We start from the raw sequence: 19,717 nt of genomic DNA, 5'->3' as shown, positions 1-19,717 counted from the left end.
TTTAGAGTGGTGCAACTAATCATAATGGAATTCAGCTTTGAAAGAAAATTGTGACTTGTTGTTGGGAAAACATCCTGACTGAGAGGTCTGCAGACCCCACATGGAAGCCTCTGTAGAAAATCTTCAGTATGTCTAAAACAGGTATCTAAAGTATTAAAAGAAAAGCTTTTAAACCCTATTCATGCAATACATTATGTGTCAAAGGAGATAAGTTTCTATAACCATTCAAACAAGTATCCATGCCTATATTCAAATTTGTACTCATTATATGACCTTATCTTTCATTGGCAACGTCTCTATAGCAACTAAAATCCTGTAAGGCAGTAGTAATGTTAGAAAGTACATGATGTATTTGAATGAAGTGTTTTAGCCTTTCTCTGAGAAGTTGTTTATCACCTTAACTTTTTTTCCTTAGGTCCTTATTCCTATTTTTCTCAGTTAGCTTTTTTTTCCCATCCTTAAACAACCTACTCTAGCATTCCTCTCTGCCTGTACTCATCTGCCTACTGCTTTTCTTTTCCTGCCCCTCTAGACGTGTTGAATACCCAGTTGGTCCTGTGTTTGGAGCCCATGCCTCACACGTTTCTCTAGGAGCTTCTGCAGCATTATAGTTCCACTGGTAACCTGGAGCTCAAAACAAGTGCCATCTCTTCTCTTCTACCTCTGTGATATAGAAGGGCCCTCTAAGGCACTCATGTCCATCTGCTTCTACAGGCAACTAGAATCTCTTTACAGTAAAGCTCCACTGTCTACATGTACCAAAACATGAAAATGAATAGTAGATCCAGAATTAAATCCCAAAGGTAACTAAATGCAGCTTTTGCCTTCCAACATAAATTTTGAAGTGACTCCTGATCAAAGGTCAGTCATCACATGAACACTATTACAGTAAAAGTACAGAAAGAAGGTTTAATTGCCTTGTTCACTGCCTTATTTATAGAATCATAGAATTAGCTAGGTTGGAAAAGACCTACAAGATCACCTAGTCCAACCATCCACCTACCACCAACAACCCCACTAAACCATGTCTCTCAACGCTATATCTAAACGTTTCTTGACGTTTTTTAGACGTTTATTGCCTTTTTCATTTTGCTTTGAACTGCTGAGTTCTTTCTCCATTTGATTATGCTTCCTTCTGTTGGCTACTCCACCATCCGCCAAGGTTTTCATAGCTCTGAGCCTCCAGCAGTATATTTTAACTGAGCATGATGTTGTGTGATAAATATCTGCTTGCACTGAAGTACCATGGAGAAGAAAAGTTTCATCAAGGCTATTAGATACAAGATCATAAAATCTGGCTTGGAAAGTTCCCAAGCTTTAGTCTGCTGGGAAATGAGATGATGCACTCTGCACTTACAACTTCCTACTCATTGCTTAGGTGTTCATCCCTATCATCTGCCCTTACCCACTGCTGAAAACAGTCAGATGGACGTGTATCTGCACTAATGCACAGAGCTGCTTGATGCACAGCTGTATGCAACACAAGTCAGCACAAAGTATAACCCTGATTTCAAAGTAGAAGGTCTCAGCAAATCCACTACATGACTGTGATAGTCAAGATGGAGAAAACATAGTTCCTCTAACAGTAACAAGGTCTCAGCATTACTGAGGAATATTCAATTTTCTGGAAATGAGAACAGCATTTTCCAGTGGAATTATCAACTATGCTTATAAAAGTTTCCTGTAGAAGGCAGCTGCAGAGTTTATATCAACTTAAATCTGTAGACAAACCATCCAACAGCACAGGTAATCCTAAGTATACATGAAACTATTATCCATTTTGCTTCCAAGATTACTGTTAAAATAACTGGCCATTATACTAAGTTCTTCACAAAAGATTCAGTCCTCAGGGTATCACCAGCTCTGGGTAGTACAGCTGTAACTATGTTCTACCGGTTTTTAAAAAGAAATATTGGAATGACCAGAAATTACTTATTATTCCAGAATTTTGATAGCTTATGAACTGTGCATCTGCACATATCAGTAAAGCCAGTCTCAGTAGATTATTTTTAAACTGGTTATTGCTTATGGACACTGTAAAGACAAGGTAAATGGTTCCAAATTTTCATTAATGAAACTAGATGGAATATGAGAAAATTGTCAAGATTTGCCAGCCATATGCTTCAAAGTTGAAAAGTGACAAATAAGCGTATTTTTTGTTCATTTCTTTCAGCAGACTGATAACCTATCACCTCTATTAACCACAAGTGTTTGCTGCTTGAGTTTTTCCACCAGTATGTATAAAGTATCCTTTGGAATAAAAAATGGCTTTGTGACTGCAGTCAGGCTGCTGAGCATTCTCAGGGCCAGCAACTACTCCAGCTGCTTCTTTCTGATGAATAATTCCCATTAAAATGAGTTCCAGTTGAGATTCGAATACTATTTTTACCCTTCTACTTATTTACCAATGGAATTTCTCCTGGCAAGGCAATTTAATGATTTCAGGTCAAGATAACATTTTTAATTGAAAAGAAATGTATTTTATTACGTATTATGCTTCTGACTTATGTGCTTTTCTCCAGTTACTTTGACTGATCTTTTCTGTATGTATCAGAGTAAGAAAAAATAAACAGAGACATTGATTAAAGGAAAGAAAAAACAAAAACAAAAAGAGCTTATAGCCAAAATTTTTTTTTTTTAATTAAAGAATGGTTGAAATTGAGTCACATTTATATTCACTTTCCCCAGATATTAGAGCAAAAAATTTTACTAGGTAATACTAAATGAGGAATTATTTTCTGGTAATACTGAAGATATTCATGGGAATTTTTTCAGACTAAAACTAACTTTAAGTGTTACAACGATCTAGGCAGCCCATGAAAAATAAACTAAATTTTCCTGATGCTTAGCTTTAAAATCAGTAACATATCAGTTACATATAAATGCATGCCTAAAATCTTTCTCACAGGAAGAAACATTTTGTTGACCAGTTATACTGTTCCAAGAAAATGAATACCAGATATGCAAACTGGAATAACTTTAGAGAAGAGCATAAAAATTTGTTTGGGAACAAAAAAGATTGACTTTCCAGGAAAAGCTTTCCATGCAAAAGCCATTTGATTAAACAACACTGACTACACAACTACCTGTAAGCCTATTGTGCTGTTTGAATTAAGAGCTTGCTTTCCAGAGATCCCCAAGGGGATACAGCTAAAATGATTCATATGAGCAAAGTTATCTCAAACAAGGAAAATCACTGACAGCAATGATTAAGTGCTAGTAGTGTTATCAAATAAATAAATAGAAGAAAAACACAAAAGGAGGGATCTGCTTTCTTACACAGTGTATCTAAAGGGTCTTCTGTCGTTCACGGCTAAAAGCTAGCCTGGAAAACACTCAAGAATGTACTGTAAGGAACAATAATGTACTGGCCAGAGCTGCAGATGATCTAATAGGCTTGCAATTATGTCCTTACAAAGAACAAGTGCAAAAAGCTACAGCTGATTTTTCAAAAAAATTAGGAAGTTAATAGGATTTTACTGGAAGCATTTCAAATAAAATATGAACTTCAATACACCAAAATGGTAAAAATTCTCCATTGTCAGGGCTTTTAGAGCCTATTCTAACTGTCTGAGATACTTTTGTTAATCTTTACTAAGTTCAGAGAATGCCCATCTATGCACACTATGACTCACCAGCAGGAAAAAAATGTAACTGCCAGATTACAGCATTACAGAAAGACTACAGCATCGATTTATTTCTCCTCCGTGATTCACACAGTTACAAACCTCAGTGCTTATGGGAAGATGTATGGCACTGAAGTGGAAACCAGTTAATAAAAGTGAGAAAAAGTCATAACAACTTATTTCCAAAACAATGCTGCTGCATCTGACTGGACACTTTGGAAATAAAGTCTATCTTCTTTTTAAAGGAGAGAATGGAAACTGACAGTTCCCTACCAATATCCAGTCTATTACGGCTTCACTAAAGCTTACACAGTATCATTTTATTTTTCAAAATATCGGAGTTAGCTGGAGTAAAGACAGCTCTTCTTATCCATGTTGCAGTTCTATTTCTAGCATTCTGCATAGTCAAGCTGTGATGTACACTCTTTTTAGGCACTTTGTACAGAAGAAAAGGAATGCTCTTCAGAAGCTTAAGCATCATCAATAATCAACTGAATAGAAAGGTTATTTTGGATAGATCACAATTCCCAAGCTCCGTTTCTTCCTATTCTTATTTAAAACCTATATTTTCATGATTGCCAGGGAGAATTCAATTTCTGATTTTTTCCACTGTTTCTTCAAACTTTGAAGATAATAGTTTAGCTTTGTTAAGCTTTTAGTTTAACTTTGAAGACAATAGTTATCAGAATCTGTTTAACACAAAAGCTCAGGGAAAATACAGGAATTATGTAACAGAAAAAAAAATGAGGATCTTTACATGCAGAACTATTAAAATATTTGTGTTCTCATTGGTCTGCTGGACCACTAAGGCTACCATTGCCACATCTCAATATACCAAGCCTATATTTTAAAACAGAATAATTCTCAGTTTTTAGAAATAATTGTACTTTCTGTGTTCAGTGGCTATTTTTTTTCCTTTCAAACTAACTTTACTTCTAAAAGGACTCACCACAGTTAAACCTACCATCCGCTATCCCTAGGAAAACATCAGCATGTAACTAAGCAACAAAATAAGAGAAATACAAACTTTTTTATAATGTGTAGCACAGAGCTTTCTCTTTTAACTAATTATATCTATTGCCCTTAAAATATATACACTTCCAAGTAAGTTTCAATCTCAATGTTTTCACCTCTAGCTGACGTGGAATTGAAATGTATGACTGATATGACAAATTCTTAAAAAAAGAAACTTAGCGGTTTTATTAAGCCATCAAAGTTGGCAGGTAGTGCCTATTTAGACAGAACAACTTGCTACAGTTATTAACATCGATAAGCAACTGCAAATTTAAGTTACAATTGTGTGTGGTTAGAATAGCCTCATCAATCTTTCCACAGGACAAAACCATTAATGTAACAGAACGCTAAGCTGAAAAGACCAATATAGCCCTTTGTTGCTCTTCTCTGGTTTGTCCAGTATGGACAAAAATGGCCCCAAATAACTTAATGTCCCTTCTAAATCTCAACCAAAACCACAGTCCATAAGTCAATGCTTATTTCATAAACTATTTCGTCTTCTCTAACCCCAAAATCACCATAAATTTTGTAATGTCTGGGGGCATCTTTCCATATTTTAATTCTTGATACCATTTGGGATCCCTCCCAGTTGCGTATTCTGCAGATACGAAGCCCTGACGCTTATCTTCTCTCTCCTACATCTCATCCTACATTTCAGCTAACACTACAACCTAAGGACTCAACCATAAGATTTAGTCCTCACACTAAGAATGAAAACCTACAGTGACTTAATTTGTAGCACGTGCATGCACTTTTCTTTTCCTGCTTTTAGTATCCAAGTATCCAGCAGAGAATTTTCCCTCTTTTCAGAAGAAACAAATTATTTTTAATGTCTTCCACTTTTTTTTTCTTTTCTTTTCTTTTTTTGATTGAAGTGCCTTCTTATGAATAACAAGCACCTTCAGAGGCCACTTTCTGAGAAAAGAAACAAGGGTGGTCACGCCTCCCAGCTTTCAGCCTGCCTTCTGTCAGCACACCATTGGCACACACACACCACTGCTTTGTGAATGCAGGACTGTGGGCTGTTAACAGAATCTTGCCCAACAGAGCAGATTGGATGGCAATGTCTTGGAGGCTTCCAATTTGATTCAAAGATCTAATTTATTTTGTAATGAAATCTTAGACTATTATTATATACTTATTTGCTTTTAATAAAGTTTTATTGCAATAGAAATGTTAATCATGAAGACTACACTAACCACTGCCATATCTGCCAATTTTTTTTTTAGAGGTGTGTGTTATTCATCTATTTTCTTCCAGTCCTTACCATCTGTACGACAGGAATGTCAACTTAAAAAAGTAAAAAGAAAGGCAAAACATAGGTATTTTTGTGACTCATGGTTTAACACACAACGCCTAGAACTGCACAATGTATTTTTACATTGTGAACATATATCTGTATCTATATTTTAGCTGCCCTAAACTGCTTTCTAATGCAAAAAATCTTATGCAGTAAAGTTTGACAGTCAGAAGGTGTTAACTTCTGCAAACTGATGCAAAGACCAACAGGAACACTCAGACCCTGTTCTCTGCTTAATAAGAATGTCTACCTCATGTTATTATACCTATATTTTAACTTGAGACAAAAATACTGTGATTAACATATTAATAGAATTCTTACATACTGTAACATTCATAGAATAGTTAGAGCTTAGTGACATTCACAGTTTCAAAGAACAGAGACAAAACCATCTAAATTTCAGAATCTGGTATTAGAGGTATATGTCTTTTCTCCTCTGGTTTTGCATTTGCAATATATGACTGAGTTTTTAGTACTCACAGGCTTACCATCTGGACCAGGCTGACCAGGATAACCATGATTCCCAGGCTGCCCAGGATCTCCCTACAGAGAAGTGGCAGGTTAACACACACAATACATGAAAGAGCATTTTAAAATTAGCATAGAGTAACCTTAACCCTAAGACATCCCAAAAAAACTGTACCTGCAATTGAGGAGTAATTCCTACAGCAAAAAGGGAACTGATTTTGTGACCCCTCCCTAGGAAAATTATCCCTAGCTTCAGATGCAGGACATGGAGAATCAAGCCCACACTCACTGTTACAGCGCAAATTTGACCTTTCATCTCATATGCCTTCAAGCTTTTCAACATCGTCAGCAACAACAACAACAACAAAAAAAAACAGTTTTCATCAAATAAATGTAATCAAATTTCTATTAAAACCTCGTTATGCTAGAAGTTCTACTCTGAAGAAAACTCTCACCTGTTTAGCAAAGATTTGGCTGAGTCGAGGTTTTAAAGAAAAGCATTAGAAAGGCAAGAGCTAAGATTAAAGCCTGTTAAATAAACTCTCCAGACACTGCTGTCTGAAAGAAAATTTTTTTATATATATATATTTCTTCTTATGAGGCCTCTGCAATTATTTTGATAACCTCTGTTAAGACCACAGTAAGGGAAAAGAAAACTCAATTTCTCAGGCATCATGTTTGTTGTCAGAGAGCAAGAACATATCTTCCTACTCAACATATCCTCTTAATATATTTAAGTTCTTTGTTTATTTTACTAACAGACTTGATCTGGACTTGAAAAATCCATTAAAGCCTCAGTCAAGAAAACATTTAACTCTTGCACAAGCATTAGGCAAGTACAGTTTTCTTCAGTCTGATCCATCAACAGACCTTCAGGTCAGCTAAATTGCAGAATTGTTATAAACAGGGAGGACATCAGGAGAGAAATAGGAAACAAGCTTTCAGTGTGAAAAAACACATATTTTCACAAATAAGCCACAGAAATGTCATGCTGAGCTAAATGGGAAAGGATATAGAATAATGTGTCTTTAAAAAGCCACTAAGTGTAACAGTTATAATTTTCTAAATTAATAGTAGGTTCTCTAGAATTACTGTTGACCAAATTAAAGAGTCCAGGTTTGAGATCCAAGAGAAAATAAACTTGCCTTCAAGTACACTACCTAAACTGTTATGCCTTTGTCCTGAAAATGTTAAAATATCATTTATTTGTATTTCAAAATTTATAAATGAATCAATTTTATTGTATCCCATTAATATCACAAACGCACAAATTAAGATTAAATCTATACGCTTCAAAGTCCAGCGTTCAAGAGTAAAGAAATACTGTAACTGAGATAACCTACAGATCTTAAATTGGCTTCCTCTTCATTCTTCCTGCAGTCTTTTGGGTTGGGCACCATCTTGTTATCTATATTATTATCTCAAATATTTTACTGCAATGCAATTGGAAGATCACACGTGAAACAGATACTTATTAAAATTGTATAGGTCACCTTAGTTCTGATATTGCATATTCTTTCATGCTTTACAGGATGTAGCTTTCAAAATTTTTTATTATAAATATTTTCTTCTCTCTCTTTTTTGTCTAATATGCTAAAGGAGAAATAAGGTAAAAATAAAACCACCAACATTATATTACATGAAATAATAATGGTCTCCAATACGTGGTTTCTAATTCCCTGATTAGAAGCCATTATCAGTATAGCAAACAGACCACTAACATGAGGTAGCTGCAGTAGATTGTTACCACTTAAATTATGAAAATATTTTCTTTAAATCATTCGCTTAGTGAAAGATAAGCAATTTGGAATCTTCTTGTCCACCCATATGTGGAAAGCCAGTAACTGGGTACAGCACTGCTTAGCACAGTAACTGGGGCAGATAGGGCAGAAAAACACTTGTGATGTGAGTCTGACACATTAGGCATCTGAGACCCAAGTCTAATTCACACCTTTATCCTTCACCAACACTCACAGGAGGTCATAAAAATCAGAACAGCAAAGGTGGAACTCTGCAGTAAGCATTTTGTCTTAAACAAAGAAGGAAGAAAACTTATTAAAGACTACTTTATTAGCAATCCACCTAATTCTGAAATAATTAATAGTGCAAGATCATCTGCTGAAGATTGGTAAGAAAACATAATTTTACAACCACAACCGTTTTCTTGGAAAGTAGAAGATATATTTATGTCATCAGGAGTTACAGCACCCAAACCTGACCTCAATACTCCTTATCACTATATTCACTCACTGGAAACCTGAACTATGCAGAACTAGTACCCTACTTTTTTAATCTGCATGACTACAAGTAGTCAGCATGAGATCAGAAGGGAAAAAAAAGTAGTGTATGCTCAAGAAAAAAGAATTGAAACTTACTTTGGGGCCTGGAGGTCCTTGTTTCCCTGGTGGGCATATGCAGGGGGCAGGTGTGGAGCCTACATCACTTGGGCCATTCATGCACTACCAAGAGTGAAACCAACCATCAAAACACATGCCAAAACCACTGAACAAACAGATCATAACATTATGTGAGGCTGATTTTCCTTAGGTTACATAGGTCTTGACTTTCACTCTTTTGTTCAGGTAGAATTTTTGCTCACCTGAACACTGCCCTCCATGCATGCATCATTTTACAAAGAAGAAAATAAATAAAAAAGTAAATACTAATACTTGCCAATACCTGTAACTCTATTTGCTTCTCCACAGATCTTTTATCAGTTTGGTAACTTTCAATCTGGCAACATGCAAAACTGTTCTCCTAAACTAAGTGATATTCATAACTTGAAGTGTGATCACTTATCAAATATAACTATTTAACAGAAGTTTGCAAAAAGAATCTAACAAATAGTATGTATAGCATAGTGACCGCAATTGACTGGCATGCTACTGTTGTAACAAGCCAGAAAAGGATGTAAAGCTCAGATCTCTCACTGTGTGGACGTGTCCCAGCCATTAAGCTATTTTGGGAAAGGTAGGTATGGCTGCTACCACTGATTCCTACCTGGAACCCCAAGGGTGCTCATCATCACTGTTAGGTGAATTCCTCCAAACTACACCCCCTATATAAACAGCGGTAAACACTAAATCTCAATAAGTCACTCGATGTATCTATTTCCCTCTTCTGAGATAACGTGAAACCTAAGGCAGAAGAGGGGAGAGCTGCTAGATCAAATTCATTTACTCAAGGCTAGGCACCCAAAATGTAGGTGCACCTGTAGGAAATTTTATATGTTACGGCTAGATTCAGTGAATTCTGTTTCACTTAGTAAGTTCTCTGAGATATGGAAAGGCAAAACGTTAAGAATCCAAGATATGCAAGAGCAGACTTTGCATTTATTATCTAACACACCTTCTATAACATTCTTCTTAAAACATTCTCTGAGTGGAACTATTTCTTAGGGTCAAATGATTGTTCAAAATACAGCTCCACATTGCCTTCACAATGGTACCAAGCAGGAGTGGAGTTACCAGCATGGCTAGGGGAACTATCATATTAAGCCTTCAAACCAGCTCCCCTTCAGGGAGCTCCCACTGGCATGATCCGGGAAGCTGACTGCATATCCCATTCATTTTGCAACCCTAATCCAGTCCTGCAGATAAGAGCAATTCAATTGAACTGGGAAATGAAATCAGGCCATTTACTCTAATAAATGTGGAAAACTGATTTTCAATTTGTCCATTGAGTACTACTCAATTAATGGAAATACAGCATTTTTGAGCTTAGTGAACTTCTGTCCATTTTTTAAAACAGAGTGTATTCCCTATAATAAGTTAAATAAAGTCACATACTACCTTAAAGTGAGTTTGAGCAGTTTAGGATTGTGCCTACCTCTCCATTCTGAAACAAGAAGAAACATAATTTAAGAATAAAACAATACTTGCATTAAACAAAATCAATTCATTTGTAAACATTATCAAAAACAGTCATAAATTTGAAGTGGTAAATATCAAGCAGCTATCATGCAAAATTTCAGACTTCCTCAAGTTTGTGTGCAGCTGCTGTCAACAGAAATGAAGCTTAGTATCATTTAAGGGTCTCTAAACAAGAGCTGCCAGTAGCAAATTTTAAAAGGCATGACAGAACTAAAATTAAAACTGGACCATGTAAATATTTATATACTGAATGTTTAGACTTGGCTCAAATCTCTTGCCAGGAGTAACTTCTCATCAAAAGAATACTCATTCATTCATGACCAAAAATATCCTAAAACATTTCTAAAATCTCTGATTTCTCCCGAATTTAGCATCTGGGAAAATGCACAGCAGTAGAGAGCCAAAGCTGGCTTTCTCTAACATGATTTCCTATGTGACTGCATGGTATCTGCAGAATCATAGAAAAATCCCCATATATTTCAGCACATCACACGTGAAATTGTCTATTTTAATGATTTAGTAGCCACCATTACCTGCACCACATAAAGGAGTTTTCTGATGCACACAGTTATCAGTCTTTACACATAGTGAGCAGAAACAGGCTCCTCTGAATTCAATCTTCCCCTCAGGCAAACTCTAGAGAAGATTGTTTTTCTCCAAGGATTGTAGTGGGAGTTTGAAATTATTCTAAAGCCATGTGCCTCAGGGAGAGGGGATGAATTCAGGCTGTAAATATTACATACAGCCCCAGCTTAGTTCAGAAGCTCTGACACAACCACACTGTGATGGAATACAACCATAAACCACATATGTCTCCAACTGTCATTACCTCTCTGGAGATCATCCAAGATTTTTATTTCTTGAAGGAGTTCAGAATTTCATGGGTGAAGCCCAAATTTAATTTACAACAGTATGTGAAACTAAACTGGCAAAATGTGAGCTTTTTGCTCGGATGTCTTGCCAAGTTGAAGAGCATGCAAAATATGGTGGACTTTTCAGTGGGTTTTTTTTTAGGGTTATCCTTTTTTTCTTCGTTTATTTTTTATATCCTACTTATAATCTGCAAAGAACAAGAAGATACGTGGTGCAGGTAAATAGTGAAATAATAAGTTTACTTAATATTGAAAGCTAAATTTAACTACAAGAGTGTTTCTGAGTTCATTAGTTCCTGACACACAGATTTCAGAACAGATAAGAACCTAGCTGCTTTCTTATTTCCTAAATAAAAGTTGTGAGTTCTAGAAAGGTTTTTAATACGGGTGCTGATTACAACAGACATGCTGGCCCTAGCTGAATAGGAGCCAAACACATTAGCTGTGGGTCTATGCAAATTTGGCAAAAAAATGAAGTATCTAGATGTTGAAGACTGACAGGCTCTATTCTAAAATTGGCAAGATGGTCCTAATATACTAAATCACAACATGCAGAATACAGTTTTGCCTGGACACAGACTATCTTTAGCTCAGTTGGGTTTAGCACTAAACAAGGATGATATTTTGAAGGAAACTATAGATATAAACCAATCTTCAGCAAATATTTTGGGATGAGAGTTGAATGCTTTTGAAAATCTGGCCACAACAGTGTGCTGCGAATGGTTTTCTAATTTGTTTGCATGTGTTTTACATTTCTTCATATAGTTAAGTAAGAGAGAAAAGAAAGAATCAAAGGAGTCCTATGAGCTTCCTAATTGTAGACAAGAATCCTACAATACTGAACTACATTTTACTTTTGTCTTACCAGTAACATACTTCATAAAATCTTGGCTTCACTTCAGCTACTGTGATTTTAAAATCAGACTTCAGCATAGATATTTCTGATATGAAAAGGTGATTTAAAACTATGGGTTCTTTAAGTACATACAGAATTTTCAGAGAGCAAGTAGCAAAAAGTATATTAGACAAGATAAAAAGTTATGCTTAAAGTATTCTACACTGCCGTAATCTAGCTGTTTTAATGTTTAAAATCTTGAATTTGTAACTGAAAATTCTGGGATTCTTCATACTGTTGTTACAAATTAGCACCATCAAATATCTAAAATGAAAAAAGCTTTTAAAATGTGTTTGTGCAAAACTAAGGCTGAAAGTGGACAAATTCTGGGTCACTTGATACTGCAGAGTCTTAAGTCAGCTTCAAATGGTGATGTGTAAAAAAGCCAAGTAGTTTGCTAAAGTTCATCTATTGTACTCACAAATCCTGGGATCTCACAGACTGTTTCTCGATTATTTTGCTCTGGGTCACAGTAGATTCGCAGTTTTTGTATATCAAACTATAATTTAAGACATAAAAGACATTTTTAGAAAAAGCGTTAATAAGTCTGACATTGTATGTTAAACAAGACTCTTCTTACTTTGTATCATCCACAGGTTTAAAAAATGAACATAATTTTAAAAAGCAACTGAAACTGGAAGCTCTATGTTTCCGCTACAGTTAAAAATCAATGAAGGATGTAGGAACACTTTAAGTCAGGCTTCTCACAATGATTCATATATGCAACTGATTCAACTTTCTGTAACAAAATTATTTAAAGAAAAATAATCAATCCAAGACTTTATTTTCTAAAACAACAGAAATAACCACCCTTAATCCTTGGTAATAAATCCAAACATGCACAGCACGAACTATACCAGCTGCCAATACCATTTGGAAACAGTTACAACAGCTCAAGTATTGGACTGGATGATCTTGGAGGTCTTTTCCAAACTTGTTGATTCTATGATTCCAAGTAAAACCCAACACTTTCCTTTTCACCTTAACAGTCCTGGTTAGATATGTCTACACTGACCTGCCTCTTCTAGATGTAAGATTACTAAGTTTTGGTGAAGCATCAGAAAGCGTCCCCGACACTTGGAATAATTTAGTTTAGAGTTTAGATGTATAATGTAAAATTGTAAGAAGTAGCCAATAGAAACACTGGCAACAGGTAAGCAAAAAAACTGTGCCATTCTGCTCTGTCACTGTAGGGAAACAAAAGCACTGAAGCTATCTATCTTTCCTAGCCTGAAGCTATCATGGCCACAAAGAGAAAAAAGCCCCAGTTACCCATAACAAGAAATCACAGATCGTAAGTTTGACAAGTAGGGGGAAGACAGATGAGAATATCAAGCCTGTTAATAACACACATAGCAATATGTGTGTTCAAATTTTAAACATATTAACTACAATTTACAACATGTAAGCATGTAACCAAGTTTATTATCATAATACTGAAAGGACATAAGCCAGTAAGACCCTAATTAAATGGAGAATGCTTGCAAAGTGTCACTAGAAAACATCTGAATTATAGCAAGGAAGAGAAGGAAAATTCATCAAAGTGTTTCTGAAGAATCTTATATCATAGTTTGTATCCAACTCCAATTGATCTCAGTTTTAAAGGATTACAAAATACCTTTTCATTGAAAATTGGTAGGCAGATTCATTAAAATGTTTCTAATTATAGTTTAAATAGATATATTCTGGCAAAGGTTGACTGCTAATGCCTTACAGAATACGTCACAGTCTGAGAAACTGGAGAAAAATACCTTTTTTAGGTTTTTATTATTATTTTTGGAAGTACAAAATTGTAACATGAGGCAGATTTTCTATTTCTTTTCTAGTCCACTATCAGGAGATGATCTGATACAATTCTACATTCCTAAAATGTTTTTATTTTTGTTTTACATAATATGTTTTGCAAATAACATCCTTTAACTGAGAAACTGTATTGCTGGGAAATGTATGAAATCCATTTCTGCAGAAACTTAAGACCAAAAAAAAAAAGGTACAACAAATAACCCTAAAATCCTAGAACATACAAAACTATGAGAATGGGATAATCCTGCACTGACAGGGAAAATGTGTGAGATGATTGATTACAATTCCAAAATCTCTGCTTTCCTTGAAAAAAGTGCCTACCAGAAATCTGTGGAAAGCATTCACTGTTATTCATAAAGAAGAATATCACCATACAAAATGTATTTCTATCAGAAATGCTGAGTCACACACATAGAATGTCATCCAAGTTTCCGTGTACAGTTTTAGAATATGGTAATAATAGCATTGAAGCCTGGCCACAAAGGAGCAAAACTGAGAGTAACTGATTAACAGCATCTGAATAGAGTTAACAAAGATGATGCAGAACACATTAACATATTTTAATAGGAACAGTAAGGGTCATGAAATTAAACACTGGAGCGTAAAAAAAGATAATTATAGCTTGCAAAATGAGCAGAAAAACTCTGCCAACTTGTGTAATTCAGTATTTCTTTGTATTGCTTCCTTTACTCTCAATCTAATTGTTAATGCTATTATCACTTTGCTCGCGTTGTTATAGATACAAGGAAACAATCTATTTAGTCAGCATCTGGAACACTTTCAACATTACAGTCCTCACCACTGCTCTATACATCCTTTACCTATAAAGCCTAATGTTATCAACTCTTTGGTGTCTGCATGCAGCTGATGGCAAGAGGAATAGAGCATTCCTCAATAGAGGAGAACCTCAGTACACTGGTTTCAGCGCTTTTTTTCCAGCACAGCAGTCAAATAGTGCTCCCTTGTGCACCCAGTATTTGCAGTGCAACATAGCCAGAGTTGACATAACTTTCATGACAGAGCTTCACACTCTCTTGACAGCTAGCAATGAGATTTTGTTCTCTCCCAGTTGTGTTGACATAGCTCACACAGTGATGGATGGAAATTATATACAAGCGTAAGCACAGAGGATATACTCTGCTCTGATATACTCTATTCTCCAAATTTGAGCAAAGTACTGCATCAAATTAGTGCCTCACCAAAAACTAACACCCCCTGAAATCTGTGACACCAACTAAGTACACCATACAGGATATACCAGTTGTGCTGGGTCCTTCTTACAATTCACATTCCCTCTTAACTACTAGAACTTTATATATTAAATTTCAACCTAGAGTAAATTAGAAGAGCAAATGCAGGAAAATATAAGGCAGGAACGTAATGCTAACTTACATTTTATGCAGTTAACTGCATTAACCTGATATTTCAATTACTGAGCTTTTAACATAAGCATACCTGTACAGTTTCCTCCTTTCCAGAATACTTTCCTATTTGGGTTAGTCCACTGATGTAAATACCTAAAACAGGATGTAATGGCTTTGTTTCAATTTCTTGGTCATCTATATACAAAGTTACAAAGTCTTCTGTAACTAAGAGACGAATTTGATGCCAGCCTTCATCAAACAACATCTAAAAAAGTGGAGAAAATGGAAACATTTAAAACAAAATTACTTTTAATTTAAATGACAATAAAACTCATTTTGAACACTTAAGCTACTAGTTAATGGTTGAGATTTTCCAGGTTTTGTCATAGAAAAATATTTACAATTGTACAGGTAAAGAAAGTATTAGTCAAGTAATACTACAGCTGAGAAAATTATACTTGGTAATAAATAGTCTGTACTCGAGAATTGTTTTTAAACCAAACAGATATTTTCAGTCTGACTCTGAACATGTTGAGACTTGTATTTGTTGCAAATATGAAGCCTGAGATGGAATTTTTTCAGTAGAAGTATAATATCTCAAGTACTTCAGATCTTAAATTGTAGTACAAACAAATCGGTACTTGAAAAACTTTCTACTTAATCTCTTATAGAACAATCTTAAAGACATGATATTGGCAGAAGGAATCACAATAGTCTAAAAAAAAAAAAGACAAGTATTAAATTCATCATATCACAGAACCTCAACTTAAGATTTAAACAAATAGAATATTTACACAGGTAACAAAATGAGAGAGAGCTTTACAGAAGTATTTATCACATCTACCAAAGAAAAGAAACTCAACATAGGAACAAATACCATGCTCTTGTGTCTTTCTCTTAATTCCAAAAACTATTTAGCTATTTAGCCTAGCCTAGACTAGATGCTCACCTTTCATATAACTAAATTTATGAAATTAATCCTACAGTAAGTTCATATACATAATAGTAATTTAAACATACACTTTTTATTATATATCTTTACTAACTTCTGTAAGCATGAAGAGAAATTAATTTCACTTCACTTAGCGCATTAGTCACTCCAAAAGTAATGCCTCCTATTTATTTCCATTGAAACTACAACAAATGCAAGACTATTTGATAGAGCAAATTCTCAGCTACAAAACACTCTTTTTCAACACAGGCACCACCATTAGCTTATGTATTTTTGCCAGCAATGAACAAGAGCCTGCATGCTTTGCTTGTAAAAATCTGCACTAATGGAGGTGACCCACTGTTGCTGTCACCACTGCTGAAATACATCACCCACCACCTCACTGTGCTCACATCCACCGTTTGGTCTCTATCAACATTCAGCAAGCATCGATGAGTGTCAGTGGGGGTCATTTCTTCCTCAGAGAGGAATTCAACAACACGCTTGTGCTTCATAGACACTTCCATGTCAAACATCATTTTGTCAGACTGCCCCTCTGCTGCCACCTGTTGCACAGCAACAAAATGGAATGGAAAACTGGTAGGAAGATTCAACACCTACTGCCATACCACCTACATCTGCCTTTAACATTGTGGGCCAACATAATAAAATAGGATGCATTACTTTCACAGCAGCACTTGTTATATAGCCTTATGCAGCATCTCTGCTTCCAATGTACTTCCATTTGTAGATCATGATTTTTTTTTAAAATGGTTCTCATTACAAGACAAAATAAATAACAGATCACAATATTAAACATTTCAATTTTCTTGGGTAATGTGATAAATCATCATTAAAAAAATAGTAAAAATACCCAGGACTGCAGGAATAAAATTGGCTTTTTTTCCCCTGCAGATACCCAAAACACATATAAGGCATCAGATTTACTTATAAAAGAGATTTCCAGCAATGTCATCTAAATCAAGGCAGAGAAAATATGGAAACAGAAAGTAAAATTTTTCATTTAATAACAGAAGAATAAAATACTCCCCAACAAAAGCCTTGTAGCTAAGACATTCTCTTAGACTTTAGACCTTCTTACTCCGAGGATTTATATTTCAAATTCCTTTAGCCTCATTTGGAGTTAGAATTCAAATGCAGGCCACTACTTCCCAGAAAATCAGAACCCACTTGGCAACTCAGTGTTCCCATGGTAAATCTTTCCCACTCTTTTTTTTGCCAAAGAGTCCCTCTTTCTTAAATTAAAAAATACTCCCTGAGCCAGGAAGAGGAATCTCCAGGCTGTGTATTCCTATAGTGGTATGAACACGAGAGTGGAGACATTTAATCTCCTTCCTGCAACTTAGATCATCTTTCTCACAGATTCGAATACTTCACTGGAAGTTAATGAAAAAAAGACTGAGAGGAAACCTACAGAATACACTAAGAAACAATAAAAATGGTTTTCACAAAGAGGGGAATCCCTTCAGTGAGAAAAACAGGCAGCTGAAAGGAATTTTTATTCAACAGAGAACTAAACAAATCCAGACTGAACTTATTTTGTACAGTGCTCTTCTAGAGCAGAAACTAATTCATTTCATGATGCATTTACAAGGAATTTAGATGCTTAACAAAAAACTCTCACTAAAAAAAAGGACTACTCTTATTCTCACCTTCTAGCCTAGGCAGAAAACACTTTCCAGCATATGTGATGTCAAGAGCTGTGTGCAAATGATTCTCTGTGATCTTCACAATTACCTGCTGGAAACTGCTGAGTAAAAAGCACCTGCAGAGCAGACACTGTGGATGCTCAGGAAACATGAGTGAAGTACCCACCATCCATTTTTAAATGCCTAAGCAGCCAATAATGAGAATCACGCATTAAAAAAAAAAAAAGACTAAAGGAAAAATGTGTATTTAAATGAGTATTCCAGCATGATGCTGACCTATTACTTACCTTTACACGAGGTGCAGCAAAAGTAATAACCTGTGTGCCATTTATTAAACTTGTGGTAGTGAATGACAATGTTTTTTCTTCTCCATTAATTGTGACTGCTATCTGTGGTCTCTTATCCAGGCTTAGAACTCTCCACAAATCCCACGTCTTTTTTACTTTAAATCTCTGAGTGGAAACAAACACATAGGATGGAGGGAGACCTTCTGGAAACACATTCCTAAATAAGACAGTGGAAAAGAAAAATGACAATGTGTGAACACTTACATAAATCTTAAGTTTCTCTCATTTTAAACAAACAAATATAAAAATCTTATTACATTTAGAACCTTATTTATGAATGTAAATACCTTGTCAACTCTGACAGGTCAACACGGGAGGTTACTTCATAAGCTTTAGCATTAGTAGTCGGTATTTGAATTCTTTTTTTAACCTTTTTTTTCACACCTAGTCCTACAAGAATGTCAAATCCTTTTTCATCTCGAGCTGCCACTGGAATTCTTGTTGGACACACAGATTCTGCAAAGAAACACATATATAATTAAAAGTATGATTTAAAACTTTCAAAAGGTAACATCTCATCCACATAATTTTTTGTAGCTGCCTTTCAAGAAATAAAAAGGAACTTATAACTGCTGCTGAAGTACAAGAGAGAACTGATATCCAGAATCCTCTGAGACGTGAAGTGAGAATACAGAGATGTCACATTTTACTGCAACCACATACTGCTATTTTGATTTGCAACTAATTGTAGTTAAAAGGCATTAAAATATTTGACTAATAAAAATATTGGACTTATATTTTAAAATTCATGTCTCAAAATCCTACAATAGATCGTATCAAAGAATCATAGAATGGGTTGCGTTGGAAGGGACCTTAAAGATCATCCAGTTCCAACCCTTGCTGTGGACAGGGACACCTCCCACCAGACCAGGTTGCCCAAAGCCCCATCCCATCTGGCCTTGAATCTCTCCAGGGCATCCACAACCTATCTGAACAACCCATGCCAGTGTCTCACCACCCTCTGAATAAAGCCACCATCTCTTTTAGACTGAAATATTCTTTTTGTCCTATCACTATCAGGCTGTGTAAAAAGTCCATCCCCTTCCTGTTTACGAGCTCCCTTGAAGTAAAGAAAGGCTGCAATGAGGTCTCCTGAGAGCCTTCTCTTCTCCAGGCTGAACAAGCCCAGCTCCCTGGGCCTGTCTTCATAGGAGAAGTGCTCCAGCCCTCTGATCATCTTTCTTGCCTCCTCTGGACCCATTCCAGCAGCTCGGCATCCTTCTTGTGCTGCAGTACTCCAGATGAGACCTCAAAGGGGCAAAGCAGAGAGGGATAATCACCTCCCTCTCCCTGCTGGCCACCCCTCTTTTGATGCAGCTCAGGATGCAATTGGCCTTCCGGAATGCAAGCGCACACTGCTGGCCCATGCTGAGCTTCTTGTCCACTGGAATCCCCAAGTGCTTCTCAGCAGGGCTGCTCTCAATGAGTTCTTCTCCCACTCTGTATACATACCTGGGACTTCCCTGACCCAACTGCAGCACCTTGCATTTGGCCCTGCTGAACTCATGAGGTTCACGTGGGTCTACCTTTCAGGCTTGTCCAGATCCCTTTGGAT

At 35.9% G+C, this 19,717-nt stretch overlaps 1 protein-coding gene across 8 annotated transcripts in view; it reads right to left on the bottom strand.

The window, feature by feature from the left end:
• The window catches only part of COL21A1 (collagen type XXI alpha 1 chain), a 104,252-nt gene that overhangs the window by 51,403 nt on the left and 33,132 nt on the right, over positions 1-19,717 (bottom strand). For all 8 annotated transcript variants that reach the window (XM_021392069.1, XM_021392073.1, XM_021392066.1 and 5 more), the window contains 7 exons: positions 18,450-18,618; positions 18,103-18,319; positions 15,306-15,479; positions 12,469-12,546; positions 10,237-10,245; positions 8,784-8,867; positions 6,421-6,483 (listed from right to left, as the gene is read on the bottom strand). In XM_021392069.1, coding sequence (XP_021247744.1) covers positions 6,421-6,483; positions 8,784-8,867; positions 10,237-10,245; positions 12,469-12,546; positions 15,306-15,479; positions 18,103-18,319; positions 18,450-18,618 — 794 coding nt within the window. The remainder of the gene's footprint in view (positions 1-6,420; positions 6,484-8,783; positions 8,868-10,236; positions 10,246-12,468; positions 12,547-15,305; positions 15,480-18,102; positions 18,320-18,449; positions 18,619-19,717) is intronic.

This window comes from Numida meleagris, chromosome 3 (assembly GCF_002078875.1).
Source record: "Numida meleagris isolate 19003 breed g44 Domestic line chromosome 3, NumMel1.0, whole genome shotgun sequence".
NCBI lineage: Eukaryota > Metazoa > Chordata > Aves > Galliformes > Numididae > Numida > Numida meleagris.
Note: the sequence above shows the minus strand (reverse complement) of the source record. Positions and strands in the feature narration are given on the sequence as shown.